Source organism: Camelina sativa, chromosome 8, assembly GCF_000633955.1.
Source record: "Camelina sativa cultivar DH55 chromosome 8, Cs, whole genome shotgun sequence".
NCBI classification, from domain to species: domain Eukaryota; kingdom Viridiplantae; phylum Streptophyta; class Magnoliopsida; order Brassicales; family Brassicaceae; genus Camelina; species Camelina sativa.
Window position 1 is genome coordinate 21,236,570 of NC_025692.1, and position 26,175 is coordinate 21,262,744.

At 39.1% G+C, this 26,175-nt stretch overlaps 7 protein-coding genes and 2 pseudogenes across 10 annotated transcripts; 3 read left to right on the plus strand and 6 right to left on the minus strand.

Annotated features, from left to right (window-relative positions):
- On the minus strand, window positions 534-4,179 carry LOC104707759. Of its 2 annotated transcripts, none has more exons than XM_010424180.2 (5): window positions 4,014-4,179; window positions 3,096-3,596; window positions 1,731-2,988; window positions 1,496-1,642; window positions 534-1,392 (listed from the first exon to the last, which is right to left on the minus strand). In XM_010424180.2, the coding sequence occupies exons 2-5, from the start codon at window positions 3,144-3,146 to the stop codon at window positions 797-799; spliced, it is 2,052 nt and encodes a 683-aa protein (XP_010422482.1). In that variant the 5' UTR covers window positions 3,147-3,596; window positions 4,014-4,179; the 3' UTR covers window positions 534-796. The 2 variants fall into 2 exon arrangements, with proteins under 2 accessions (XP_010422482.1, XP_010422480.1); XM_010424178.2 differs by having other exon boundaries at window positions 3,758-4,179.
- LOC104707761 (homeobox-DDT domain protein RLT1-like) lies at window positions 4,473-7,234 on the minus strand. The gene is made up of 8 exons (XM_010424181.1): window positions 7,125-7,234; window positions 6,726-6,833; window positions 6,017-6,634; window positions 5,765-5,844; window positions 5,166-5,630; window positions 4,992-5,066; window positions 4,781-4,875; window positions 4,473-4,685 (listed from the first exon to the last, which is right to left on the minus strand). Exons 1-8 carry the CDS (start codon window positions 7,132-7,134, stop codon window positions 4,607-4,609), a joined length of 1,530 nt encoding a protein of 509 aa, XP_010422483.1. The 5' UTR covers window positions 7,135-7,234; the 3' UTR covers window positions 4,473-4,606.
- On the plus strand, window positions 7,432-8,782 carry LOC104707764 (frataxin, mitochondrial). The gene is made up of 5 exons (XM_010424186.2): window positions 7,432-7,676; window positions 7,758-7,830; window positions 7,951-7,998; window positions 8,095-8,189; window positions 8,423-8,782. The coding sequence occupies exons 1-5, from the start codon at window positions 7,462-7,464 to the stop codon at window positions 8,550-8,552; spliced, it is 561 nt and encodes a 186-aa protein (XP_010422488.1). The 5' UTR covers window positions 7,432-7,461; the 3' UTR covers window positions 8,553-8,782.
- On the plus strand, window positions 8,897-13,009 carry LOC104707763 (G-type lectin S-receptor-like serine/threonine-protein kinase At4g03230). 2 transcript variants are annotated; one of them, XM_019228607.1, is made up of 8 exons: window positions 9,462-9,549; window positions 9,657-10,640; window positions 10,739-11,224; window positions 11,305-11,648; window positions 11,740-11,950; window positions 12,032-12,269; window positions 12,353-12,503; window positions 12,588-13,009. In XM_019228607.1, exons 1-8 carry the CDS (start codon window positions 9,462-9,464, stop codon window positions 12,900-12,902), a joined length of 2,817 nt encoding a protein of 938 aa, XP_019084152.1. In that variant the 3' UTR covers window positions 12,903-13,009. The 2 variants fall into 2 exon arrangements, with proteins under 2 accessions (XP_010422485.1, XP_019084152.1); XM_010424183.2 differs by having other exon boundaries at window positions 8,897-10,640.
- On the minus strand, window positions 12,993-14,761 carry LOC104707762 (putative F-box/FBD/LRR-repeat protein At4g03220). The gene is given in 4 exon segments (XM_019228608.1): window positions 12,993-13,306; window positions 13,391-13,576; window positions 13,649-13,759; window positions 13,761-14,761. Coding segments are annotated over 4 exon segments (1,494 nt in total). The 5' UTR covers window positions 14,664-14,761; the 3' UTR covers window positions 12,993-13,012.
- Window positions 14,859-16,174, minus strand: LOC104707765 (xyloglucan endotransglucosylase/hydrolase protein 9-like). Its single transcript, XM_010424187.2, has 4 exons — window positions 15,920-16,174; window positions 15,732-15,832; window positions 15,441-15,634; window positions 14,859-15,347 (listed from the first exon to the last, which is right to left on the minus strand). The coding sequence occupies exons 1-4, from the start codon at window positions 16,092-16,094 to the stop codon at window positions 14,939-14,941; spliced, it is 879 nt and encodes a 292-aa protein (XP_010422489.1). The 5' UTR covers window positions 16,095-16,174; the 3' UTR covers window positions 14,859-14,938.
- Window positions 17,568-19,761, minus strand: LOC104707767 (annotated as a pseudogene).
- Window positions 19,873-24,549, minus strand: LOC104707766 (spermatogenesis-associated protein 20-like). Of its 2 annotated transcripts, XM_010424188.2 has the most exons (15): window positions 24,139-24,549; window positions 23,825-23,897; window positions 23,673-23,694; window positions 23,254-23,332; window positions 23,096-23,128; window positions 22,617-22,765; window positions 22,296-22,452; window positions 21,962-22,202; window positions 21,628-21,869; window positions 21,274-21,537; window positions 21,079-21,189; window positions 20,778-21,002; window positions 20,500-20,703; window positions 20,227-20,403; window positions 19,873-20,157 (listed from the first exon to the last, which is right to left on the minus strand). In XM_010424188.2, the coding sequence occupies exons 1-15, from the start codon at window positions 24,427-24,429 to the stop codon at window positions 19,975-19,977; spliced, it is 2,451 nt and encodes an 816-aa protein (XP_010422490.1). In that variant the 5' UTR covers window positions 24,430-24,549; the 3' UTR covers window positions 19,873-19,974. The 2 variants fall into 2 exon arrangements, with proteins under 2 accessions (XP_010422490.1, XP_010422491.1); XM_010424189.2 differs by lacking the exon at window positions 23,673-23,694 and having other exon boundaries at window positions 24,139-24,158.
- LOC104707770 overlaps window positions 25,445-26,175 on the plus strand; it is a 2,334-nt pseudogene continuing 1,603 nt past the window's right edge.

Genomic DNA, 26,175 nt, shown 5'->3' on the forward strand with positions numbered 1-26,175 from the left:
GGGGGGGGGGGGGGGAAGGGGAGAGGAATAATCAATAAATATTGTTCTTGTGTAGTATATATATAACCTATGGTTTATGTTATGTCAATCTATACACAGTAATGAATAATGGTGGTCACGAGTGAAAAATGGATTCAATTTACTACACAGGAATAAGATTTTGTCTTATGAGACTTCGTTATCCGAGTTATATGGATCCAGTTGCCAGTATCTCTGTTGCAGGCACGCAGGCAGGCAGTATGATACCCCCCTCTGGACCACTTTTTTTACAGTCTTTCAAATCATACAATTGCTTTTGCTCTTTCCTACTGTGTAATCAATCCCTCCCATAACTAACCCATACTAGGCCCATTTATCATAGTGGGCCAAGATTGTGATATATAAGAACAAGTCAGGCCCATTAGTAAAAAACAAATTCCAACATTAGAGATGACATCCGGTTTACCCAAACCCAAAATTGTACCGAACACCGAATAGAAAACCGGGTTGGACTTTCTGCTAGACCATTCAAGATTTTTCTCAAAGAGACGAGATTCACAAAAGTCTGTTTGCAATATATCTTAGACAGTTGCTGAAAAGAATGTATAACATGGTTTCCAATTTCAGACATTATTTAGAAGCTAAAAGAAAGAATCAAAAGCTTCCGATGTACAACAACAACAAAACACAAAGCTGAAGATGGTGAAACAAAAGGGAAGAAGATATTATATATGTATATAGAGCATCTTCATCGTTTACCTCAGCAAAGGAAATCGCAGCCAACGGAAGAGAAGAGATCCAAATAGGGTCCAAGTGATCAGATAGGCCCGAGAGTTCCTTCACTTCGACTTCTTCGCATAGACAGATCAGACCTCAGACTAGACAATCTATCACCAGTAGCAACGTGATAATAACTCTCGTAAGCAGCTGGAGATACTTTGTGTCCCACAGGTGGAAGACGGCTGCTTCTCTCCTTTGACCTTTTTGGCAAAGCTGGTGATTTACGAGCTGTGGAGGATCCAGGTTTGTGAGAACTGGATGCACCATGGCTACTCTTCCGGCTACTGTTTTTAAGCTCTGACCTGAGACCTCGGTCCAACTGATGAGAGCTTGTCCCGAGCCGAGCATCTTTAGTGCCTTGTCTGTTGTAGTATACCAAATTTGGCAGGAGCCCCAAAAGGTACTTTCTCAGCTGTTCATCACCAACATTCTTCTGTGCAGGGTTACCTTCCAAGCTTATAGCCTGAAGAGAACTGTAATTTGCAGCCAGCTGACCAAGACATTTGGTGGTTGAAAACTTATTGAAGCGTAAATCCAAGACCGTCAACTTCAAGAGGCGATGAAGACCCTCAATTTCACTGATTTTGTTCCCAGCTAGGTATAGTTCCTTCAGAGAGGAACAAGAAGCAAGACCTAAGTCAACAAGAGAAAAGAAAAGCAAAATACATCAAACATGGTTTTCATATATAAAAGCAGATAACTAGAGAATGTAGATGAGCAAAGGTCCAGGCCATACCATGACCAAGTCTCAGTATACGGTTGTAACTCAAATCTAATACTCGAAGCCGAGTGAGTTCACGAAGGCCCTCAATCACCGAGATGCTGTTCTTCGACAAATTCAATGCATGTAGTCCTCGAGGAAGAGCACCAGCGGTTATCCTAACTGGAAAACGTATTAAGACCAGTAAAATAGAAGAAACAAAAACAATCAGTGTGTGAAAAAGATTAGCAAGAAGGGAAAATATAGCTACCTATTGCATTTCCTGAGAGATTAAGAACTCTCAGACCAACAAATGCACTGAGGAATGGTATCACAACCAAACCATGACTAACCAGCTGAGCTGTGGTTGCAGAAGCACTTAGAGAGGATATATACTTTTTCGCAGCTTCCATTCCAGGAGTTAACTTGATGGCATCTACTTTAGCAGATGTTGTTGCCGGCTCATTCAACACGACAGCTTCTCTTGGCAACTCATCGTCATACCCTGATATCTCATCAGCTTCCTCAGACAAGTTTACATGCTGCAGGTCATTGACCCAATCCTCAATACGCTTGAACTTAGAATCCTTTACTGGATATTCTGCTTGCTGGTTTGATGTTTCTCCTTCAAGGAACTTCGTTAAGTTTAGCTCATCCGTAGGTGGTACTATCCAATCTTTAGCCAAAGAAGAATAATCATATGCATCATCATATCCATCTTCCCTGAGATTTTCCTTGTTGTTGTCATCTCCAGATTTATGCATATCATAGTCCCGATCTTGATCTTGATCTTGCTCTTGCTTAACCTCTTCATCAGTCTCATGGACAGATTTATCTGTTTGGCGCATGTCAAGAGCTCGAAGGTCATCAGAGGATCTAGAGTGATGAGAGGAATATTTGAAAGCTGAAGATTTCTCTGATGCAGAGTCAGCAATATTAGGCATTGAGTTCGACCTCACCATCAAAGGTGAACCATGAGGTGTTTGGCTGTTTGAGTTGTCCATCTGCTCACCATATAAGGAGGTATCATCAAGCTGGCGGCTGTCTTTATCAGTATGATGAAGATCTCCAACCGAGAACATAGATCCATTGAGTGCTTGATTAGAACCCTGGTAAGCAGAAACTGAAGCTGGAGGAGCTTTCTCATACAAATTAGGACTTCCTTCTACACGCTTGCTGCTGCCTGCCTCATGAGACTGTTGTTCAAGAGAATTTGGAGAAGTAATCCGATTAGTTCCGTCATCTGTTTCATTCTCTGTGGCATCCCTCCCATCCAAGTATAGTTCATTCCCATGGGATTGACTCTTCTTGAGATGCCGTACCTGCTGCGCCCCAATCTCATGCTCAAGAATGCCACTAGGCTTAATCTCCTCAGATTTCCAAACACGCTCAACAGCGGCAGAGCCAGTAGCTGGCTTGCTGTTTTCACTAGCAGAAGCAATGTTTCTCCCAAATAAGATTGAGCTCAATCCTTTCGATTTAGACCCATCTTCTCTGATCAGTCGTTCTGAAAACCCTTCAACAGATTTCTGCATCACCAGAGCATAGAGCGTTCTCTTATCAGACAAAGCAACCTTGTGCTGAGAATGTAAAACAACCATTCTAAAGACAAAGAGGCAACGATGCTACAACTTACCTTAGGTTTATGGCGGTTGATGTGAGCGTTGAAGCATGAAAACCTGACCATTGTGTCAAGCTTAATAACATCGAACTACATCACCCGTAGAAACCAACACAAACAAAAAAAAACCGAAACCAAACCACAAAAAAAAAAAAAACCGTTCTTTAATTTACAACCACAACTAGAAACAATAAAGATCAAGTTATGTTTTTTTTTTTTTTTTTTGCACAAATAAGAGAAAGTTGCTGTAAGCTCTAGAGGTTCATGTGGGCGGCGTAGTAACGTTAGCCGTAATCAAGGGTAAGACCCTCAGAAACACGACGGAGTCTCCAAATGATTGATGCTAGAGAAATCCTTGGAAGAGAGAGTGAAGTCACCACTTCAAGGCCACCCCACACCTGCGCAGAGGTGCGAGAAGCACACGACTTTGCAGAAGCGGCCAGAGTGAAGAACAATTGTTTTCGAGCTTAAGAAAGCCCACTCCTTTAAATTCCCCCAATTAGTTAAAGTCACAACCTGATGAAACAATTCAACAAGAGAGAAAAAAAAAGATCAAATCTTTTAACACCAAGCTAAGATCTTGCAATTCAGATTACAAAATACGATGTTGGAACAAAAAAACATATATATATATATATATATATATATCAAATAAAGATCATCTTTTTAAGACATACCGACAAAAATCAAATCAGCAACAGTTGTACGAAATTACGGTCAACAAGTTCACAGAACAAATAGAAACCCGCAATAACGAAACGACGAACGAGTGATAAAAATAGCATCAGATACGAAACCGTCGTCACGAAAACTCGCAGGAACACACACACAGAATCGGAGAACAGTGGAATCGGGAAAGATAGAGACAGAGACAGAGACAGAGACAGAGACAGAGACAGAGACGAAAAAGATGAAGAAGAAAGAGATTCTCACCAGAGAGGAAAAGGATTGAGAGAGGATTGATTACGCGAAAAGATTCAAAATCAGTTTTGCAGATAAACCAAAACAAAAGAAAGTTATTATCTTCAAACTTTGAGGCAAAGCTACGCTAACCCTAAAAAGAAACCTTTTTTGGCCGAATCAAAAAATGTAACACCCACAAACTAGTCAACGGCTCTGATTTTTTCTCATGTGACGAAAACTCCTAGTCACTCGTTTTTTTTATTTTTTATTTTTTTAATTCTGAACAGCCCTTTTAAACCGGCTTATCAAAATATCTTGGGCCTAATTTGAGCTTTTTATAAACAAATGGGCCTTGCTTTTGTTTATTTTTTAATTCACAAACTCAATCAATCCTGTCAAACCGGTAATGGCCATTAGATGATACTGCTCATTCGTACTTGGTCACGCTGTCGCTGTGTTCTCTCTTTGGGGACCATATACGTATATTAGTTACCAAAATGAAGGGAGCTCAACTTTTTTTACCAATTACACCATGTAACTTTTTCTTTTCACATCCTAATCCGGTTTCATCATATATCTATACAAACCGGAATCTCCTAATCTTCCCTTTTGTACCTTGACTCTCAATCCATAGAAGAGCTACTAGATTCGTCTGTCTCATCATCGTCCCCACTTAAACTAGAGGGCAATTCCACGTCAGACCTACAAAATATATGGTATGCTATCATATAATAAGCCAATCTGATCTCTCTTTGGGACAACAAAAATGCATTTATAATGGTTAGTTGGTTACTAACCGATTTATCTGGCCTTCTCTTTCTAGAATCTCGCTGTATGATGATTTTTGTGCATAATCTTGCTGAAGATAGTCATCTTCCACTTGTTTTGTAACCTATTAACAAGTGTTAAAAAAAGTCAGAACAAGAACTTGGTAGAAGAAGCCTTCAAACTTCGTTGATACTACATCAACATATAAATCTTTCAAGATAGTTTAACCATCAAACTCACTAGCGGTTCATCAGTCGAATGCAATTTCTCTCTATGCGTTTTCGTTTGATTCCTTTCTCCGTGAAACTTTCCCACCTTTAGAAAGAGATATCACACAAACACACAACTCATATTTCCATAAAAAGAGCATGAAAGGAGAGCCTATAGACATGGAACTTTTAGACAAATCTTTACCATCACAGAAGATGGACCTCTATCTATAGAGTCAGGGGATCGGCTTCTACTCGGAGGCAACAGCTTTGAAGATTTAGTGAGATATCCGGTCTTGTGTCCACCGTTGAATATCTTTTTATCGTAATTATGAGTTTGATTGGTTTCAATATTGCTTCCAGGAAGATTATGGAAGTTGGCAATCATATTGTTTCTCGAACCTTCAGCCCAACTCTTGGAGCTTATTCGACCCTTCTTGTTGTTAGTTACCGGGAGTTCTCGTGGTGAACCTTTGATTGTCTCTTGAAAGGGTTTGTGGTTAGGGACAGTATTATAGAAACTGGGAGAAGGGGATTTCAGTCTTGGTTCCCCAAGACTCTTTCTGTCTCTTAGACCAGGCTCCATTCCAATCATTATGTTGTCATCATCCTCCTCCTCCGAATCTGGATATGGCGAATGCATCTTCAGTTTACGAGCTAATTCATAGCTCTATAAAGAGATACAAAACAGTATTAGAATACAATATTAATACCTAGTAGAATGTGACGGTAGATTATTATTCTAGTTTATTATCTCTATGGGTGTGTAATATAGAGGAAGAAAGCTTCTACAAGTTCACTTACAGGACCAGGATTAAAGCTCTTCCTCGTTCCAAGTAAATGTGGAGGGTGAGGCCGTCTTTGATTCCCAACATAGATTGGCTCTGACAAAACAGTTGATATAAAAAGCAATCAAATCCGACTGGACATGGGTAAAGGCATTCACAATCTGACACACGAAGAAGATTATTTTAGCTTTTTCTGAAGCATTTAATACTCATAACATCATTAACCAGAAGATCTAAGGTAAAGTTGAAACATTATACCATGACTCACCCTGAACAATAGCATTAGTTTGAGGCTCAAATGCACCAGGAGGAAGTGGATCAAATTGAATCCCCAGAGGTGGACCATCTGTTTGGTATTGTCTTCCTAATTGTCTCTTTACAGCTGTGATAGAAACATTCTCACTCTCTCTCTTCACTTTCAAGTATCCCGAAGGCTTATTATATCCATAGCTTCTCATGACCTGGGGATGCTGGATAACGTCATTACGCGTAACATCTCTAGAACTTTCCACATCGCGGATTCCATCTTTGCTAGAGAGAAGATTCTTATGTAATGATGAGCTACGTTCAGAAGATGTACTATCTTCACCATCAGCATTTCCCATGTAAGATCCTTCATAAAGCCTTTGACTTTCAACTTCCCTAGGCTTCGGGTTCCAATAATCCGTTTGCTTAGTGCTACCACATGAATCCTGTCGAAGCCCACTTCCACGATCCTGAATAACAACGCTTGACCTATCTTGGCTCCCGATGGTGGTCCCATCTTCTTTTACAGAACGTTTGTCTTTTAACCTTCTATGGCAGAACCAACCTGAAACTTGCTTCTCAGTTAATCCTATTTCCTCTGCCAACTTACCCTTCATTTCTTCGGTCGGATACTTATGCTCTGTAGAAAAAGCCAAATCAAACACATGTAAAGCATATATAAAACCTTGGCATATAAAGTAACATATGCAAATAACAAAGCCATAAATTACCATTGTAGAAATTCTCCAGCGTCATAACTTGGATAGGAGTCTTAAGCTTCCGTTTTTTGCTGTTTTCTGTAGAAGCTTTATCGCCATCAGCGGGTGCCTCGCCTGAATCTATCAAGAAAGAGCACATTTAAAAACATAAGATAATCAATGGTGAAACATGGACACCTTATTTTCTCTTATGAAACAACCAAGATATGTAACGCATGAACACAACTGAATAATGCTTTGTGTTTCTAGAAATGTTGTAAGTAGTTTTGCAATTCAGGTAACAAATCTAATGCCATGGGAGCTGCATTGTAATTTAACGAACTCGGGGATCATTTAAAAACAATCCTCTCACGTAAACTCGCAGGAAACAAGAAGCAAACGATTGAAAGAAGATGAAGAAACGAAATTTACCTGAGTTCATTAGTCAAATTGAAAAATTCCCAGAGATTGAACAAAAAAACCTAAAAAAAAAAACCAGATTTTTATTTTTCTTTCTTCAATCAAAATTCTGATTTTCTCATTCGAGGAGAAGAAGAAGAATCGAAAACTCATCTTTGCAGACAAGTCTCTTTAAAAACCGGACCGGTTTCAGTAAACCGGACTAAATTCTAGTAAACCGGAACGACTTGAAACGGGTAGAGTAGAGTAGAGACGTTAGTTTGGGCCTCATAATGGGCCTAAATTGGACAAGGAAGAATAAGAGAAGAAGACAGGCGTCGATTTTTTTTGTTTTGGGACAGAAGCGGCCATGGCTACAGCTTCAAGGTTTCTACGGAAATTGCCGAGGTTTCTCAAGCTTTCTCCAACCCTTCTCCGTAGCAATGGCGTAAGGTATTCAAGCAATTTGGTTCAGGATTCCTTAAAGCCGTTGGATTCCTTCTGTCGAATAGGATCTCGAATCCGCCATGATTCTTTAACTACAAGAAGTTTCTCTTCTCAAGGTCCTGCTTCTGTCGATTACAGGTACTTTTAAACCTCATTTGTTGTTATCTGATTTCGTTAATTTCATGAAAATTTTTGAAACAAACGGGAAGAAGAAAACAGTTCGGTTTTGCAGGAGGATGAGTTTCACAAATTAGCTAACTTCACTATAAATGACCTTCTTGCGAAAATTGAGGTATTTAAAATAAAGCTGGAGCCTTTTTTTTTTTAATTTAATTATCTCTAGGGTTCCTTTGTGTTACTTGAGATTGGAGTAGCTTATACTATGTTGATACTTACATGATTCATGTTCTAGGATTATGGTGATGATGTTCAGATTGATGGTTTTGACATTGATTATGGGGTAAAGATAAACTCTTTTAAGCATTTAAGATCTTGTTCCTAGTTTAGAAATCCATGTGTGCTTATTAAAGTCAGTTGTTTTGATGCTTTCCAACAGAATGAAGTTCTCACCCTTAAGCTTGGATCTTTAGGCACATATGTGCTGAATAAGCAAACTCCTAATCGACAAATCTGGATGTCTTCACCTGTGAGGTAAAGATTCATGCTTTCATCTTGAAAGTTGCTAACTTTAGATGTATAAATCGAATTTCGCAATCTGGATCATCATGTTCTGCTGTATCTTCTGGTTATTGTGTTTGTAATCTGTGGAGAAATGAAACTGTGTATGACTTTGTATAGTTGCTCTTGGCTTTGTGCTTCCACAACTTAGATTCACATTGATGTTCATCTTCATTCTTCCTTGTTTTTGTATTGTTTTGGTGCAGTGGCCCTTCTAGATTCGACTGGGACCGTGATGCTAATGCGTGGATTTACCGGCGAACTGAAGCAAAGTTGCATAAACTCCTGGAAGAAGAGTTAGAGAATCTATGTGGTGAACCGATCCAACTCTCATAAAGAAGAAGGTTATACACAATATCTGTGAACGAAGGGATTTCATCTAGGAACTTTACACTATTATAACCTCTATGAACCATCTAGAGGAATAAACAAACAAGGCACAAGACAAAGTTGTTTCAGTGTGAAACCCGATTGATGTTTGTGAATCTACTTTGAACAGTAATGTCTCATAGTGACATGGTTACAACTCTCTTTGTTTAATCAGAGCTGAAGCTATGTTTTACGCGTTTTGAATCAATACATTTTTTTATCAAAGACAAGAGTCCTGTGTTTGTCAAAACTCCTCGAATTTCACAAAAAGTTCCTGAAGAAAGTTGGCAGGGTCAATCTCCACTCTTTCAAAAGCACCAATAAGGACAAAAGATTGACTTCTTCAGCACCATTGTCCCCTTTTTCCAATAATTCACCTTTAGGTACCCTCTTTGTCCTTAGTCCTTACTCCTTACTGTAAGACAATACAAAAAAAAGTTGGATGATCCTTTTTAACTATTTATAGACCCATCGCCGAAAAAGTTGACACAGTGCGTGAATTGATCACATGTGTATCTACATACAGTGGCTAAGTGAGCTTAAAGTAGTATCTGCTACTTTTCTTTCAGATGCTCAAGTGAGACTTGTTCTGTTTTTTCTTGGAAACATCTTAAAACGCATGATTAGCTGCGCTCCACATATTTACTTTTCAGGTGGGCCTTCCGTTGACGTTGAGGCAAACCTTTATCTTTGGACACGTTTTGGGTTCTTAAGAAGACATAATGGAGATACCAGATGAATAAGACATGGTCAGTACTGGTCAGAGAATGATTTTTTCTGTCTTCTTCTATATGTTTTTGCTGCATATTTGTCGATTAGATTGCTTTGTTGCAGTTCAAGACTCGAAAACATTGTTCAAAGGTTCAACATTGATCAATGACAGCCACGGAGACACTCTTGTTTCAGCTGGTCAGAGATTCGAGCTTGGGTTCTTCACTCCTAATGGAAGCTCTGATGAAAGAAGGTACTTAGGGATATGGTTTTACGATTTACATCCACTGACTGTTGTCTGGGTTGCAAATCGTGAATCTCCGGTTCTTGACCGTTCCAGCATTTTCGCCATCTCTATAGATGGCAATCTTAAAGTCACTGATTCAAAGGGAAGAGTGTATTGGGACACCAATGTTCAACCTTCCCCAGTCTCTGCCCAGAGAACGGTAAAGCTGATGGATAATGGTAATCTAGTGTTGATGAGAGATGGAGATGAAGCAATTGTCGTTTGGCAAAGTTTTCAGAATCCTACTGATACGTTTCTCCCAGGGATGAGCATGGATGAAAACATGACTTTATCATCGTGGAGGAGCTTCAACGATCCATCACCTGGAAATTTCACCTTTGAGATGGATCAAGAAGAAGACAAGCAGTTCATCATTTGGAAAAGATCAATGAGATACTGGAAATCCGGAATATCAGGTAAATTCATAGGAGCCGACGAGATGCCTTATGCAATTTCTTACTTTCTTTCCAATTTCACAGAGACTGTGACTGTGCACAATGCCTCTGTGCCTCCTCTCTTTACATCTTTGTATACCAATACAAGGTTTACCATGAGCTCCTCTGGTCAAGCTCAGTACTTCAGCTTAGACGGAGGAAAGTTCTGGGCACAGATTTGGGCTGAGCCTAGAGATGAATGTAGTGTCTACAATGCTTGTGGAAATTTTGGTAGCTGTAACAGCAAGAACGAGGAAATGTGCAAGTGTTTGCCAGGTTTTAGGCCTAATTTCTTGGAGAAATGGGTCAAGGGAGATTTTTCTGGTGGATGTTCAAGAGAGTCAAGGATATGTGGTAAAGACGGTGTTATGGTGGGGGACATGTTCTTGAATCTGAGTGTGGTTGAAGTAGGAAGTCCTGATTCACAATTCGATGCACATAATGAAAAAGAGTGCAGAGCAGAGTGTTTGAACAATTGCCAATGCCAAGCTTACTCATATGAGGAAGTTGATACACTTCAAAGCAATACCAAGTGCTGGATTTGGTTGGAAGATCTCAACAATCTCAAGGAAGGCTATTTAGGTAGCCGCAATGTATTCATTCGCGTTGCAGTTCCCGATATAGGTAAACAATCTCTATTGATTTCAAAACATATGAAACTGCTTTTCAAATGCATTAGGATATATAACTGTTGATGGTTAAATTGTTGTTATATTCTGCAGAGTCGACCAGTAGAGATTGTGTGACCTGTGGCACAAATATTATTCCTTATCCTTTGAGCACGGCTCCTGGATGTGGCGACAGTAGCTACCTTAGTTTCAACTGCAATATGTCGACTGGTCAAGTCATTTTCAAAGGATCTAACAGCTCATACAATGTTACAAGTATCAAACCAGATACTCACAGATTCTTAATCAAAAGTAAAGATGCAGTAGTAAACTGCACAACTGAAAATCATATGGGGAGAAAATCAGAGTTAAAGCTATCTTCGCCTTTTCATCTCACGGGGAAGTGCAATGCAGACATGGTTACTGGTGGAACTGAAGTGGAGATTCGTTGGGATCCTCCGCTTGAGCCAACTTGTTCTTTATCTGTAGACTGTAAAGACTGGCCTAATTCCTCTTGCAGTAAATCTGGAGACGGGAAGAAGAGGTGCTTCTGCAATCATGATTTTAAGTGGGATGGATTCAATCTAAACTGCACTCAAGGTAAAGTTATGACGACAAAACTCATTTCAAAATCGTAGTGAAAAGATGTATCAGTTTTTTTAATGAAGGCTCTCATGTAGAACGAGCTCGTGGAAGAGACGGGGAAGCTAAAACACCGGTGGTTTTGATCGTTGTGGTGACTTTTACAAGTGCAGCCATTCTGGTTGTTCTATCAAGCACTGCTTCTTATGTATACCTACAAAGAAGAAAAGTAAACACGGAACTAGGAAGCATACCAAGAGGAGTTCATTTATGCGATAGTGAGAGACATATCAAAGATTTGATTGAATCGGGAAGGTTTAAACAAGATGATAGTCAAGGCATAGATGTTCCTTCTTTTGAGCTCGAGACTATACTATTTGCGACATCCAACTTCTCAAATGCAAACAAGCTAGGCCAAGGAGGGTTTGGACCAGTTTATAAGGTTGAAATGTGTTTTTCATCTTTTGATCTGATTTTGATTTTAGTCTCTTTAGTAATAGAAACTTAATATATTTGTGGCTTGTGTGACTCAGGGCATTTTTCCTGGAGATCAAGAGATTGCTGTGAAGAGGCTATCTCGCTGCTCCGGTCAAGGACTGGAGGAATTCAAGAATGAAGTAGTTTTGATTGCCAAGCTCCAACACCGGAATCTTGTTCGACTTCTTGGTTACTGTGTTGCTGGAGATGAAAAACTGTTACTGTATGAATACATGCCACACAAAAGTTTAGACTTCTTCATTTTTGGTAAGCAGATAGCATCGTCTCTTCTTTAATAACTAATTCTTCAGTTCAGTTCTTAATAAAAAATATCTGTTTCTTGCTCAGACCGGAAGCTGTGCCAGAGATTAGATTGGAAGATGCGGTATAATATCATTTTAGGAATCGCCCGGGGACTTCTTTATCTACATCAAGACTCTAGACTGAGAATCATCCACAGGGATCTGAAAACAAGCAATATTCTGTTAGATGAGGAGATGAATCCCAAGATTTCTGACTTTGGGTTGGCTAGAATATTTGGAGGCAGTGAAACTTCAGCCAATACTAATCGAGTTGTTGGAACCTAGTAAGTTATTAACACTTCAGTTTTGCCTTAACAGTCCATTCTTTGGCATTCATTTAAAACATTTTGGTGTATTTGTATCGCAGTGGATACATGTCTCCAGAGTATGCTCTAGAAGGTCTTTTCTCATTCAAATCAGATGTATTTAGTTTCGGCGTGGTTGTGATTGAAACTATCAGCGGGAAGCGTAACACCGGGTTTTATGAACCTGAGAAATCTTTAAGCCTTCTAGGCCATGTGAGGAATCTGAGGCTTATGACTTGTTTATGCACATTACTTGTTTAAAAACGTTGACCGAGAAACACATATACAAATGTGCAGGCGTGGGATCTCTGGAAAGCGGAAAGAGGGATTGAGTTATTGGATCATGCTTTACAAGAAACGTGCGAAACCGAGGAATTCTTGAAGTGCTTGAACGTAGGACTGCTTTGTGTACAAGAAGATCCTAGTGAGCGTCCTTCAATGTCAAATGTTGTTTTCATGCTCGGAAGCAGCGAAGCTGCTACTCTTCCAAATCCAAGACCACCGGCTTTTGTCCTTAGACGTTGCCCTTCATCAAGCAAAGCTTCTTCATCTACCAAGCCAGAAACTTGCTCTGAAAATGAGTTGACTATAACTCTTGAAGATGGAAGATAATAATAGCTACTTTTTTTTTGTATTTATTGTCAATAAGCATAAGATTTCAAAAGAACAAAACTGTAATAGCTAATGACCTGAGTCCTGAAACATAGATTATGCAGAAACTGTCATTGGAATGAGATTTTGGCTTTAGAAGAAGCCATGGAGAATCCCGTTAGCTGTGACCTTATCATTTGTCTCCGGAGAGAGTCTCTACAGAGGAAACTAGATCGAAGCGTCATCTTGATCAAAGCCTTTCCATGTCTCAGCAGAAACATTGCGAGGCTCATTTCATTCTCACACTCTAAGAATCCGTGAATCTCCACAAATTCCAAGTGGTTCAAAGATTCCAATTCATAGGTTTGAGACTCCCAGTACTGAATCTCTGAGTTAGACCTATCCCACAAGTCCTTATTCCATTGCTGAAAACATCCGCAATAAATCAGAGACAATTCTGTTTAAAACCGAGAAAGACTAGAGAAAGCTTTCTCTCTTTCAATACTTACCCTTCTTTCACTTGTTTGATCATTAATGATTTTGAGGATAAGTATGTTTAGCAGTGGACAGCTCTTGAACAGACATGACAGTGTTTGAACATTGTGTCTGTTGAAACGCGTTTGCAGTTCCAAGGATCTCATGTTGTGAAACGGTAGAAGATGATTCTTTAATAGCCCCTTCTTGCTTGACAAAATCTGTCACAACAGTAGCAAAACTGTGAAGCAAAGATCAAACTGCAGAAGAAAAAGGTGTAAGTATATATTTACCTCTACGGATTGGTTTCCAAGTTGTAGTTTGTAGGAATTACAGAGACCTGACAAGAGAGTGAATAAGCTCTGTGTCTGTGAATTGAGATGTTGATGAAGCCAAAACACTTTTAACGAAAGCTTTTCTCAGACAAACTAACTTGTCCAAGAAATGAACGCTAGTAGTGACAGCGTTTAAATTCCAAAGGAAAGTTTTGAGATTCGGTGTGTTGATCTTCACAAAGCTCTTTTCTGAGTATGTTAGGAAGCAATTCACAACCTTTAGTCTCTGAAGCTTATTACCAGAAACCTCTAAGCCCTCAAGCTGTAAAGAGTTCTTTAAAGAAAACTCTTGGAGAAGACGGCAACTAACCTTAAGTTCCTTGAGTCCAAAGCAACTTTCAAGGGTTAGTTTCTCTAGAAGAGGAAAGCTTGGATCAGTGAACAAATCTGAGAGACGAGGTTGGTTGTCTAGAATCAGAAGAGATAAAGAGAGTGAAGTGAGTTTTTGAAACCCTCCAAGGATTGGTGATGATGTAGGTAATCTAAAACCAGGGTAAGCTGATTTAAGCCTCAAAGCTCTTAAATCTTGAGAGGTCACAATCCAACGAGGGAAGTTAAAGTAGTCTTTTGTAGTGACTTCAATGTCAAGATCTTGAACCTGATGAGTAACAGCTAAACGAACCAAGGGATTGAGACTTGTGAATGTGACGGTAGCGCGAAAACGAAGTGATCTGAGATTGTTGGAATCACGGTGGTTACGAAGAGATAGCACTTTGTAAATGGAGTTGGAAGAGAAAGATTTTGGTTTGTGAAGGTCGCTAATGGAGGTGAAATCAAGATCTGGCAATGAGAGGAAGAGAGATCTCCATCTTTTGGAAAGTGAGCTTGCCTTCGCTGCGGATATAAGAGGAAGCAGAAGCAGAATCTGATGAAGAAGAGAATCAGGAAGGTCACTGATTCTATCTACTTTGATTATCTCTTGTACATCTTCTTCTCTCTTCTTCTTCCTCCGTTTCACCGATCTTGTCTCCATTGTTAAAAAGAGTGTTCCTTAATCAAAGCTTATGCCTTTTTTTGTTTTGTTTCATATGGTTCGTAATTAGGGTTTGAAACATTCAAAACAAACCAAACCCTTAAAGTCGTAATAATTAACGATAAGTGCGCTGAGTTAGTTTCCTCATATCTCGCATGTTCTGTTAAAGAAACCGAATAAAAAGATTCATCGAAATCAATAGAGAATTGATTATTTATACATAAAAACAGAATCACCACATTGTTCTCTTGATCCAAATTTGTTTCTTAATTAAACTACAAATGACGATGGTGTTGGCACTCAAGAGGAGTAACAGGAAACCTCGTAGCATCAAAACAATAATCATAAATCATATGATTAGCTCGAACCCAAATAAGCTGATGATTCTGATGAAGGCTTAGCTCAGACACAGTTGGCTCATCCCACCAAAACTTCTGGTCTCCTCCATTACACTTGCTTAGATCAGAAGTCATCGGAATCTCACAAGCATCGATTTGGAATTCCTTGTAAGAAGCAACGAACGGAGCGTGACTCCAATCAGTTTTGACAAGTCCTCCTTGAGTAGCCCAATCATCTGCGTTCCAAATCGAGCTGTAAACTCCCATGGCTTGATCTTTAGCAAATGGGATACCTTTATCTTCAAGATTCTTGTGGACTCGAATTGGAGTTTCATCTACCATGAATCTGTTTTAGCAATAAACAAAAGGGGTCATTAGTACGGATGCATAATCTCATTATTGATTTCGAAAGGTATAGACTTTGTTTAAAAGAACTTACACAACACTGCGTTTACTCCAGAGGATTGAGTAAGTGTGAAACTCGGTGGTGGGATCGAACCAAAGACCGAGTCTTTGTTCTCTGTTTCCAACTCCATTCACATAGACGTTGGTCTGGACTAGATAAGGCTCACCAGTGGAGTTTCCCAAGAACTCGAAATCGAATTCGTTGTGGTTAGGACCATCGGAAGACATCTGAAAACATTGTAAAAACAGTTCAAGATTTGAGACATAATAAAACAATCATCTAGGTTCAATAAAAACAGAGCAATAGAAGGATTTTGTTCCGTACGTAGAAAGCAGTGACGGTTCCTGCTGAGTCACCCTCGACGAGCTTAATCTGGATAGAGACTTTACCAAACAAGTATTTGTTTCTAGATTCAAACCCAGCTCCTGAAAAAATCAATCAAACATCATAAATCTTTAATCTTGATGAACCCATAAGAAAACAGAGGAAACAAAACAGAGATAGGTTTGTACCAGAGAAATTGTCAAGCTTGAGCTTAGTGACTTCGCCTTCGTTGACACAATGATCCATAGCCCAGCTTGAGCGGTAAAGCTCCTCGAACTTAGCTGCTGAAACAGCTTCACCACAAATGAGAACCCACACCATCATCATTATCATCACACACTTGAACCAATCCATACCCACCATTTTAAAATTTTTATCCTGTTCTCTCTCTCTCTTAATTAAAAACTTCAGTCTACAGTCTCTCACACACACACAAGACGCAATGAAGGAGACAAGAGAGAGAGGTTAGGCTTTATAAAGGCGGGGGGGGGGAGGTGAGTGAGTTGAGTGAGTGTGAGTGAGTGAGCTGGCATACAGTGGAGAGAGAGGCCACGTTGGATTCGACGTGTGATTCAGGACAGTAATAAGTGGACAAAAAACCCATCTTCGTAAAGATGAAAAAAAATATCACTCAAAACAAGAGAGATAAAGAGTTGGGAAATGTAGCCGTTACTGTGAAGGCATCACTAACTCAGTGGGGCTCCACTTTTGTACTACACAGAGGACAAGAATTTATGCTTCTCTGTCTAAAAAAACCTCTCTTCGAGCACAAAAATAGAGACTTTATTGCTTTTTCTAGAGAGAGAGAGACATAAGTGAATATAATTTGATTCTTTGGGTGTAATAATGTAGAAGAAAAGAGAAGAAGAGAGATGGACCATTTTACAGCTAAGATGTTTTCATTGCATTGGATTGGATCCAGCTATACATTTGGCTCTTTTGGTGTCAGAGAGGCTCACAATTTAAAAAATCTTTACTGCTCTCTCTCATAAAAAAATAAAAAAAATATTGATTGGTACACAGTCTTTATCTTTCTCTCTCTCTCCTCACTTTTTGGGGGAATTCAATTTTTTGTTTTTGTGTTGCAGACATGGATTAGATATGGCAGATGTGACGTCAATTGTGTAATACAATAAAAATATCTTTGGGGTTTGGTTTGGTTAAAAAAATTTTAAAAATATCTTGTAAGTTGTGTAGTGTAGTCACTGTAGTTTAGTGTATGCAGTAGTACACCATGTATTTGTATGTGTGTGTATCCGGGGACTAAGTTGTTTCTTTGTCGCCACTAGAGACATAGAAAACGACCAGGTTTTTTTGGGAGGTTTGAAAATCACGGGCGTTTCTTGGATTGGGACAAATGGGAGACAGTGACGTATACTAAATCCTAAAATGTTTAACCTAACACAAGACCCCATTGGTTGAAACTTGAAACGTTTTTTTACTAAATAAAATCAAATCATCAGATTCAATGTTATCACTAATAATAAGAGAGTAGGAGTGTTGTTCTTGTTCCTCCTCGTTAACATTTACCGAGCAGAGCAAGTGGCTTCACTTATAATCACGCGCATGCGTGTGTGCGTGCATCGAGAGGCTTGACTCTTCGAGCCAACGGCTCTTATTTCAGACTCATGCTTTTTAACTGTGTCAGTAAAAAATTTTGGTTAAAATTTACTACTACTCTCTCTCTCCCACAAATATTGATATTTTGAAATATTCTTTTGTTTCACAAAGATTGATATTTTGTAAACTTCAAAAAGTAATCATTGAAAATATTTAAAATTTTGAATTGTTATTGGTTTAAATCTAAATAATATATTTTAGTTAAATAAAAAAATATATTTAAACTCAGTAATCATTGTTTTCTTAAAATGTTTAAAAAATTCTAAACATCATCTTGAACATAGGAATACTACTTTTTATCGTCATCATCACGATTGGTACTATATACTCACTCCATCATTACCCATCATGACCTTCGTTTGTATCACACATTTTCTTTCCCACTCACGCTTCATTAGACTCTTACTCTTTCAAGGCTTTAATGACAAAAAATAAATGAAAAGAGCTAATGCGGGAATTAGCACAATTAATCAACTTAAGCCACTCTTTTGGATTGATACAAGCATCCAATAGCTTCCATTCCTCAGTTCCTTCTTGTGGTTTCTGCATCCGCAACCAAGAGAGAACCACAATATCAGTACTCAGTTTTATACTCTTACCACTCAACAACAATAAATCATGATTTAGAAAGTTTCTTGATGTGGATAACATGATAGGGAACTTTACATGGTCATATTCCCATCTTGCGGATAGCGGAAGAGAGACAAGAATACTCTGTATTCGCCCTCCTGTTTTCAGACCAAATGTTGTTCCGCGATCATAAACCTTTGTTTTTCACCATCAGTAACAAACCATAATAAGTGGTTTCAAGAGATATCAAACAGAAAGAAAAAACAAAGTTAGTAGCATCTAATTTACCAAGTTGAATTCAACATATAGACCCCTTCTCAGTTGTTGCCACGCCTTATGCTGATCGTTGAATGGTGTGTCTTTACGTTTCTCTATTATGGGTACATATGCTGGTATCATTGAGCTTGCACATTCTGCAAAAATTACCTCTGAATTCAAGCAAGCCAACTAAGAAGTCTCAGAAAACAAGATTTATCTTGGTCAGTACCAGTGGCAAATGACAGAAGCATCTCCTAATCATAGTCATTCAAATCATCAAAAAATATCCCTCCTAGCACTCTCCTCTCATCCCGGTGCTGCAGGCAAGACCATTAAGTTTTTAGCAAATGACAAGATATCACAATATCAACCTTACCAAACCGTGAGGCTCTAAATCTATCCCTACACATACATTGATTGATACATAACTCTAAAGCTAAGGTCTTTAGTTTCACTACTAAGATCTCAGAAGACAATTGGAATAACTGCAGACCTTAATGTAAAAGTAGTCATCACACCATTTCTTGAACCGAGGGTAGAAGGACGGATCAAATTTGTCGCAGGCTTGCTTTTGAACCTACACAAAGAAAGATATTTCAATCAGCAACTCCATCATAATCACAAAGCTTCAAACTTTAAAAACGATAGATCAGGTTCAAAGACCGAATGAAAGTGCTTGACGTCCTCGTCGAAGATGTAAGCAGGTGTGAAATCAGTCCCACCACCGAACCACCATTGCCTTGGAGCTCTAGGAACATCTACAAGTGAAAATTTCAGCAATCAAATGCTTCATCCAACCAAAAAAAAAACTGAAACTTTACACAATTCTCAAGGAGAATCTAAGCTTTTTACCCTTTGGAGCATCAGTCTCGAAATAGCGGTAATTGAAATGCAGAGTAGGAGCAAAAGGGTTTTTAGGATGCAAAACCTGGAATGACACGAATGTGCGATCAAGCTTCAATCGAAGAATTCAAAGACCAATTCAACAGCAATGTAGACAAATGAGAGATAGAGAGAGAACATACCGAGCTGATTCCAGCGGCAAAGAACGGAACTGGACCTGGTTTTTGCTCAGACGTGGCGGCGCCTTAGCAGCTCTATAAGCTTCAGGAGGCATAACACCATAAACCACAGAGACATTAACTCCAGCTTTCTCCCATACATTTCCATCTTGCAAAACACGGCTGATTCCTCCGCCTCCACCGGGACGAGACCAAACATCTTCCTTGAATTTAGGACCTCCTTCAACTACTTCAATGGCTTCACAGACTTTATCTTGAGCAGTTCTTATCATTGTCTCGAAACGAGCCCTAACCGAAGAAGAAGAAGAAGAAGAAGAAGATTGAGTACCACCACCATCAGAGTCTCTGAGGAAAGTGAAAGGCCTTTCGGTTTCGGGAACTTCTTTCTCGATTGAGACAGAACATCGTAAATCGAAATGTAGTCTCTTTACCGGACGAGGAAAGCGGAGGTTGAAGTACTTCGGAGAAGGATTGAGACGATGTGAGGATAAGAGATTGAAGGAAGAAGGAGAAGCGAAAAGAGTAGATGAGTGAGACGCCATTTGTAGCGATCGATCGAATCAAAGTTTTCACCTTTGCTGAAGATACAAGATGATGATAAGGAATCATCAATCAAACTCTAATGTTGACCAAAACCGGTTATTTCCGGTTTAGTTTTAACCAAAGACAAATTTCATACCAAATCCGGTTTAATCATCTCTTTTTATTCATGAAACAACGTTGAACTTGTTCCGTCCAGCACAAGCGACCATTAAAAATGGAACCTCTGGTTTTTACTTGGATAGTAAGCGAGTAAGAGCAGAAGAGTCAAAGACAGGAGGACTACAAGTGAAGTGTTGACAAACAAGAGCCACCACTTTCTCTGAGTTTCTGTTCTTAGCCATCTCAGCTACATTGCTGTTATGCTCTTCCCAAAACTCCATTTCCTCAGAACTCGAAGGATCTATGTGAATCACCTGCCCAGTGGAAACAGCCAAATATCACAAATCTTAAATCTGGAAGTATGGATTATTTTACGCCCTTACCGTTTTATTAGGATCGTAGACTGAATGAGCTGCAGAAAGCATGTTGTTTAGCTCTGCAGAAGACTTGGAACCAACCAAAACAACTTGTTTCCTCGATGGAACAGAGATCATATCTGCAGCGCAGCACATTAACGGCACTGCCACCGCCAGTTCTCTTAACCTCAACTCAAAGACTGCCTGCAGAAAGAAAAAAACAACAAAGAGACTCGGTAACCTTCGATTAAAGAGCCTCAATAGGAATATCAAATCTAGTTAGTTGTTTGTTTTGTTTACCAGGAGACGCTGTGCGGTGTTTAGGTAGGATTCGGCTTTATCTCCGGCGACTATGGAAGCTAATCTCACAAGGTTGATAGCAGAAACAGAGTTCCCTGAAGGTTCTGCACCATCATGATCTTCTTTTACACGGAGAAGAACGGATGGGTCTTGACCTTGAGTATTGAAGTATGCTCCTCCTTCTCGGTCGAGATATAACTCATCCTAAAAATGCATTTCACCTTTATGGCCAAAATCAAAAACTTTAACAAATCGAGCTTAGTAAGGATCTCACTTGCCTGGGTTTCTTGAAGTTCAATAGCCCATTTAAGCCATGTGACCGCACCTCCATTCTCATAAAGATCGAGCAAACCAGAGATCAAGAAAGCATAATCGTCTAAGAAGGCAGGAGCTTTGGATGGTCCCTGTCTGTAACTGTGTTGTAATCTGCGAGACTGCTCATCATAGAGATTCTCTCTGATAAACAGAGCTGCTTTCTCTGCAACTTCTAAGTAATCCTCTGGCTGCAAATGAGAATCCGAATAAGGAAATGAACCGTATTAGAGAAGATAACAAATGGAGCGGTGCATGATTCATTACCTGACTATTCACCACAGGGAAATAGTATTTGGTGCTTTCAGGCTCCGCCTTGAGAATCTTGGAGGCTCGTGCGAAAGACGAGATAACAAGCCCGTTCCAAGAGACGATTATCTAATAAAAGAAATCTTAAACATGTAAACAAAACTGAAGAAACAGTAGAAGAAGAAAATAAAAGATTTCCAAGAAGATTTTTACCTTATCATCTAGATGCGGCTTAGGTCGCTTCAGTCTGACATCGAAAAGCTTTCTTCGGCATTCACCCAAAATCTCCTGATACTTCTCAGTGGAGATGCTAAACTTTGATGCCATGGCAGACAGCTCATTTCTTTCGATCAGCACGTTCCTCCCAGCGAATTCATTGTGCGGGTCACTTCTACTGGAAAGATCGCAGTTACCTGATTTCTTAACATAGTAATGCTCCTTAAAAAGATCTGCATTCTCCCCAAGGACTTCATCAATCTTGAAACAAAACACACAAAATAATAAATAAAAATCTCAGTGTACCAAGGGCAAGCTCATTCCACTGGTGAATATATCAGAGAGAAGAACCTCATCGCTAGTCCATATGTAGAAAGCTCCTTCTTTCTTTCCCTTTGCCCCCTCGAATTCAAAGCTATCGGCGTCTTCAGCTGAGAATATTCCACCTTCAGGTGCAATCATGTCTCTTCTCATATAATCAAGGATGTCTCTTGCCACATAAGAATACATAACATCCTTGGTAATGATTAAACCATCAAGGTAGATGTTGGCTAGTTGCCCTTGATCATATAGCATTTTCTCAAAATGCGGAACTGCACCAGACAAATAGGAAGCAAAATGCTTTCAGGAAAAAAACCAGACAATCATCTGTTTGATACTACAGGATACTGATCTGAAGTCTCACCGTGCCAACATTCATCGACACTGTATCTATGAAACCCGCCTCCAATGTGATCATGCATCCCTCCATTTGCCATGCCTTGCAAGCTGAATAAAATCATACTTTGGTTTTCATCAGCCTCGCTCGTTTTCCCCGATTCCTTCAGCTTTTTGGAATGATAAAGCATCAGCTGGATCTCGACAGGTCTCGGGAACTTTGGTGCAGATCCAAACCCACCGAATTCCGAATCATAGCTCCGAGAAAACTTGAACACAAACACTCAATGTTAGAAGACCTTTTCATGTTGATGTGTCAATCAGACATATTTTTTTAAGAGTACAGAAGAGTCGAACCATACTTGTTTTGCGCATATACTCACAGCCGTCCGAGAAATCTCATCTGACAATTTGTCGGCTCCAGCATTTGCAGATAAAGCTTTTGACAGTTCTTCAATAGCATAGGTACCACTCTTCACAAGTGTATCCCTCTTACTGTCCCACGCATCTTTCACCTTCCTGAACCAAACCCAAAGAAACATCTAATCGAATTAATCGACTGTAGTCTTCACCAAGAGCCCATTTTTCTACATACATACTCTAATCTTTACAGAAAACATGACCAATTGCAGCAGTATGAGCCTCAAATGTTACTGTCAAATAAAAGAGAAAGGGTTTTGTACTTAAGGAGAGTCTTGAATCCTGGTCGTCCATAATTGTCATTTGGAGGGAAGTAGGTTCCACCCATCAATGGCTTTAAATCAGGTGATAGGAAGACAGACAGTGGCCACCCTCCTCCACCATACAGAGCCTGGACGAACGACATATAAACCTAAAAAGTGCCAAACAAAAGCATCAAAGTCAACTCCATGAAACTCCAGATTTACCTTTTCCATATAGAACTGATACAGCTAGAACTAATTCAATACACGTTTACAATTGTTTTGCATCTCTCACTAAAGTTAACCCAACACGCAGATATTCTCCAACAAAGTAAGACAGCTACTTATTCTACCCACGGCATCATTGAACAAATGGAAAATTTATCTCTGAGACTAAGCATTCAATTCAGAGAGATGAATGATATTTTGAATTTCAAGGGCGTTTATTCAAGAAATCTAGTTAGTTAATATATGACTTGTGGCTGCAGACAGTAGTATACCTTATCGACATCAGGCCGCTCCTCTCGATCAACCTGTTACACAGACATGTTAAACAAGAAGTTGGCAAAGCGTTTGAACAACACTCAGCTAAAAAATTGTGCCTAACGTCATTTTATAATCCACAGCCAGAAGAAAAATTTCCGCTTTAAACACTAACCTTAATACTAACGAACGAATCATTCAAGAGTTTTGCCACTTCTTCATCTTCAAATGACTCAACTTCCATGACATGACACCTGAAAAAACAGTTAAATGGTACTGAAACATACATTCCCAAATAGAAAAATAAACGTGCACTGCTTCTATACATCCCAGACAAGAACACTAGTTCTTAGACTACAAGTTTTCTCAACTTTATTTTTACAAATGCCTTCAATTCTTCATTAGGATCACACCTACGAGAGGAAGAACAGTAATAATACTAATATCCAGAGTTTTTACTATGTCATTCATACTGTACGAATTATACTCTTAATCATTTAAACTGTGTCAGTCAGCATCATTCATACTCTTAATCCTTCAACCAGTAAAAGAAGATGTCAAACTCAAAATCCAAAAAAATAATCTAAGTCTCACCAGTGACAAGTACTGTATCCAACTTCAAGATTCCATATAAAAGAGATTTAGAAAACAAAAGGGAGCCAAAATTAGTCTCGTAAAACTAAAGCAACTAAGGACATCTAATCCAGCATCAATAAAAACGAATAATAAAGGATAAATTAAACAACTTGATAAGAAGATGGGCACGTCTCTCCTCTTTGCTTCTTCAAAAGCTTCTTCTCCCCATGGATACCAATCAACCTAATTTCACATAAACCATGATGCCATTAAACCATGAAATCAATCCAGAGAATAAAAAGTTCCATGCTTTTGAGCTAAGAACCAATTATCTACAATCTAAACCAGTTATGACTTAACTAATTGCAACAAAGTTCCCTAAATTGAAACCAAAGGTGTTTCCTTTATCTATAGGATCCTTATGAGAAAAGAAAAAAAAGATGAAAACTTTGATTTGTAGAAGAGACAGAGATGAACTAATTACCGGATTATGTGCGTGTTGAAGAAGATAAGGACTGTGTTCGGTGGCTAAACGGTTGGTATGTTTTTGAGACGTTGACGAGGTCGACGACGAAGTCTCATCTGCCATGGCTAAGACCTTGCCTGAGGAAATGGGTCTCGAGAGAACCGACGGGAAAGGGCAATAAAACGAAGGGTTATGAGTACGGACGCGATTTCTTCTTCTGGGTAAAGAAGACAAAGACGCGATGCTGCGAGAAGCAAAGCGGTGGAGGATTGATGAGGAAGACAACAAGTGAAGACTTTTCATCAGCATTGCTGCTGATTGATTTGAACTAGAGAATACGATCAACTAAAACGACGGCGTATTCATGTTTTGGTGAGATTGGCTAAACGAATTCAAAGGTCTAGAGCATTCGCCATGCGAGCGTGCGTGGGAGCTTCAGACACATCTTTCTCTTGTTGGATGTGTTCAGTATGTGACACGTGTAAATAAGACAAAAAAAGAAGATGGCTAATTTAGTTCTGAATATCTTTTTTGGCTTGGCTCAAACTTCAACTTTTCATTAACCCAAATATTCTTTCAATTATAGTATTGCTTTTCAAAACCTCACACTAAAAAGAATCTAACCAATCCGACACCAATAAGTAAGCATACACATTAAACCGGGATGTAAACTTCTTTGCTACTACTCTATTGGTTAATATTAATACTATTATTCATATATCCTTCTCGAAAGTACAACTTCAGTAACTTCTTCAAATGTGACGAGGAGTTTTCTAATGTTATCCACTGCTTAAGTTAGAGGTTAGAGCAAAGGTCAAACTAAGATTGTTCCTGCACAGCTGTTGTCAGTATCGCTTGAATCAAATTGTAAAACTGCCTTTGTATAGTCTAGTTTACATATTGTAAGCACTACCCATCATTGAATGCTACAAATTTTTAGATTGTTGTAAAAAATTTGTATTTCAAGTCTAAAAAATGTTGATACTTTTAGAGATGGTGGTTCTATTGTAAAATACTAAAATTTGATTGGTAATAAATAGCACTATGATAACCCTGATAGATTAAAGTCATTAAACTGAGCATGGTTTTATACTAAGAGCATCTAAGTTAAAAAAAGAGTTTTACTTTAAGACTAGGCCTAAGTAAATTAATAGTTAACCAATCTGACATCATGTGTGAACTGTGTATTCCATAAATGATTAGATCCATGAATTATATCACACAGACTACATGTGGATGATCAGTAATCTAATTATGATTAAGGGCAACTAATTTATATTAGTGAGCTACAACAGTAGGCTCACATGGGTGCAAGCTCAACTTTATTAATGGTCTCACATGGACATTGTCTCCTTCGATTCCGTTGTCTTTTCATACTCTTGTCTTCCACTTGCGCACGGTTTATATATATCAAAAGCTTCATTCTTTCGATTTAGATCACTCATAGTGAACCAAATCTCAAACCTTTTCTTCCCTTCTCTCTCTCTTCTCATGGCTCTCCGATTACCATCTAAGGTCTTAAAACATATCCTCTCCTTCATTGATTCCAACGAGGACCGTAACTCTGTTTCTTTGGTCTGCAAGTCATGGTTCGAAACAGAGCGTAAAACTAGGAAACGTGTCTTCGTCGGAAACTGTTACGCGGTGAGTCCTGCTGCTGTTGCACGACGGTTCCCGGAGATGAGATCTCTGACTTTGAAAGGGAAGCCACACTTCGCCGACTATAACTTGGTTCCTGATGGTTGGGGTGGTTATGCTTGCCCATGGGTTGAAGCCATGGCGGCTAAAAGCCCCTCCCTTGAAGAGATAAGGTTGAAGAGGATGGTGGTGACTGATGAGTGCTTAGAAAGGATTGCAGCTTCGTTTAAGGATTTCAAAGTCCTTGTGTTGACTTCATGTGAAGGTTTCTCCACTGATGGTATCGCTGCTATTGCATCAACTTGCAGGTTCTGTTCTAACTTCTAAGTTCTAACAAAGAAAAAAAAATACTCTGTTTTTGTAAGTTACACCTCATAGTAACTTTGGTTTTTTTTTTTTTTTTTTTTTTTTTTTTTT

Excerpts from the sequence above, each read along its gene's own strand:
- LOC104707759 (XM_010424180.2), bottom strand. The coding sequence starts at position 3,146 with ATGGTCAGGTTTTCATGCTTCAACGCTCACATCAACCGCCATAAACCT. Across the intron at positions 1,643-1,730 it reads TCTCTCAGGAAATGCAATAG|TTAGGATAACCGCTGGTGCT; the intron begins GTAGCTATATTT and ends TACGTTTTCCAG. Across the intron at positions 1,393-1,495 it reads TATACTGAGACTTGGTCATG|GTCTTGCTTCTTGTTCCTCT; the intron begins GTATGGCCTGGA and ends TTGTTGACTTAG.
- LOC104707764 (XM_010424186.2), top strand. The coding sequence starts at position 7,462 with ATGGCTACAGCTTCAAGGTTTCTACGGAAATTGCCGAGGTTTCTCAAG. Across the intron at positions 7,831-7,950 it reads ACCTTCTTGCGAAAATTGAG|GATTATGGTGATGATGTTCA; the intron begins GTATTTAAAATA and ends TTCATGTTCTAG. Across the intron at positions 7,999-8,094 it reads GTTTTGACATTGATTATGGG|AATGAAGTTCTCACCCTTAA; the intron begins GTAAAGATAAAC and ends GCTTTCCAACAG.
- LOC104707763 (XM_010424183.2), top strand. The coding sequence starts at position 9,332 with ATGGTCAGTACTGGTCAGAGAATGATTTTTTCTGTCTTCTTCTATATG. Across the intron at positions 11,649-11,739 it reads GGTTTGGACCAGTTTATAAG|GGCATTTTTCCTGGAGATCA; the intron begins GTTGAAATGTGT and ends TGTGTGACTCAG. Across the intron at positions 11,951-12,031 it reads TTTAGACTTCTTCATTTTTG|ACCGGAAGCTGTGCCAGAGA; the intron begins GTAAGCAGATAG and ends TTTCTTGCTCAG.
- LOC104707765 (XM_010424187.2), bottom strand. The coding sequence starts at position 16,094 with ATGGTGGGTATGGATTGGTTCAAGTGTGTGATGATAATGATGATGGTG. Across the intron at positions 15,833-15,919 it reads CAAGCTTGACAATTTCTCTG|GAGCTGGGTTTGAATCTAGA; the intron begins GTACAAACCTAT and ends TGATTTTTTCAG. Across the intron at positions 15,348-15,440 it reads TGGAGTAAACGCAGTGTTGT|ATTCATGGTAGATGAAACTC; the intron begins GTAAGTTCTTTT and ends TTGCTAAAACAG.
- LOC104707761 (XM_010424181.1), bottom strand. Across the intron at positions 5,845-6,016 it reads AACTAATGCTATTGTTCAGG|AGCCAATCTATGTTGGGAAT; the intron begins GTGAGTCATGGT and ends CTGTTTTGTCAG. Across the intron at positions 4,686-4,780 it reads AGAGAAGGCCAGATAAATCG|GTCTGACGTGGAATTGCCCT; the intron begins GTTAGTAACCAA and ends TATATTTTGTAG.
- LOC104707766 (XM_010424188.2), bottom strand. The coding sequence starts at position 24,429 with ATGCTGATGAAAAGTCTTCACTTGTTGTCTTCCTCATCAATCCTCCAC. Across the intron at positions 21,003-21,078 it reads TCCCTGTGGTGAATAGTCAG|CCAGAGGATTACTTAGAAGT; the intron begins GTAATGAATCAT and ends TCTCATTTGCAG. Across the intron at positions 20,404-20,499 it reads ACACCGCACAGCGTCTCCTG|GCAGTCTTTGAGTTGAGGTT; the intron begins GTAAACAAAACA and ends TTCTTTCTGCAG.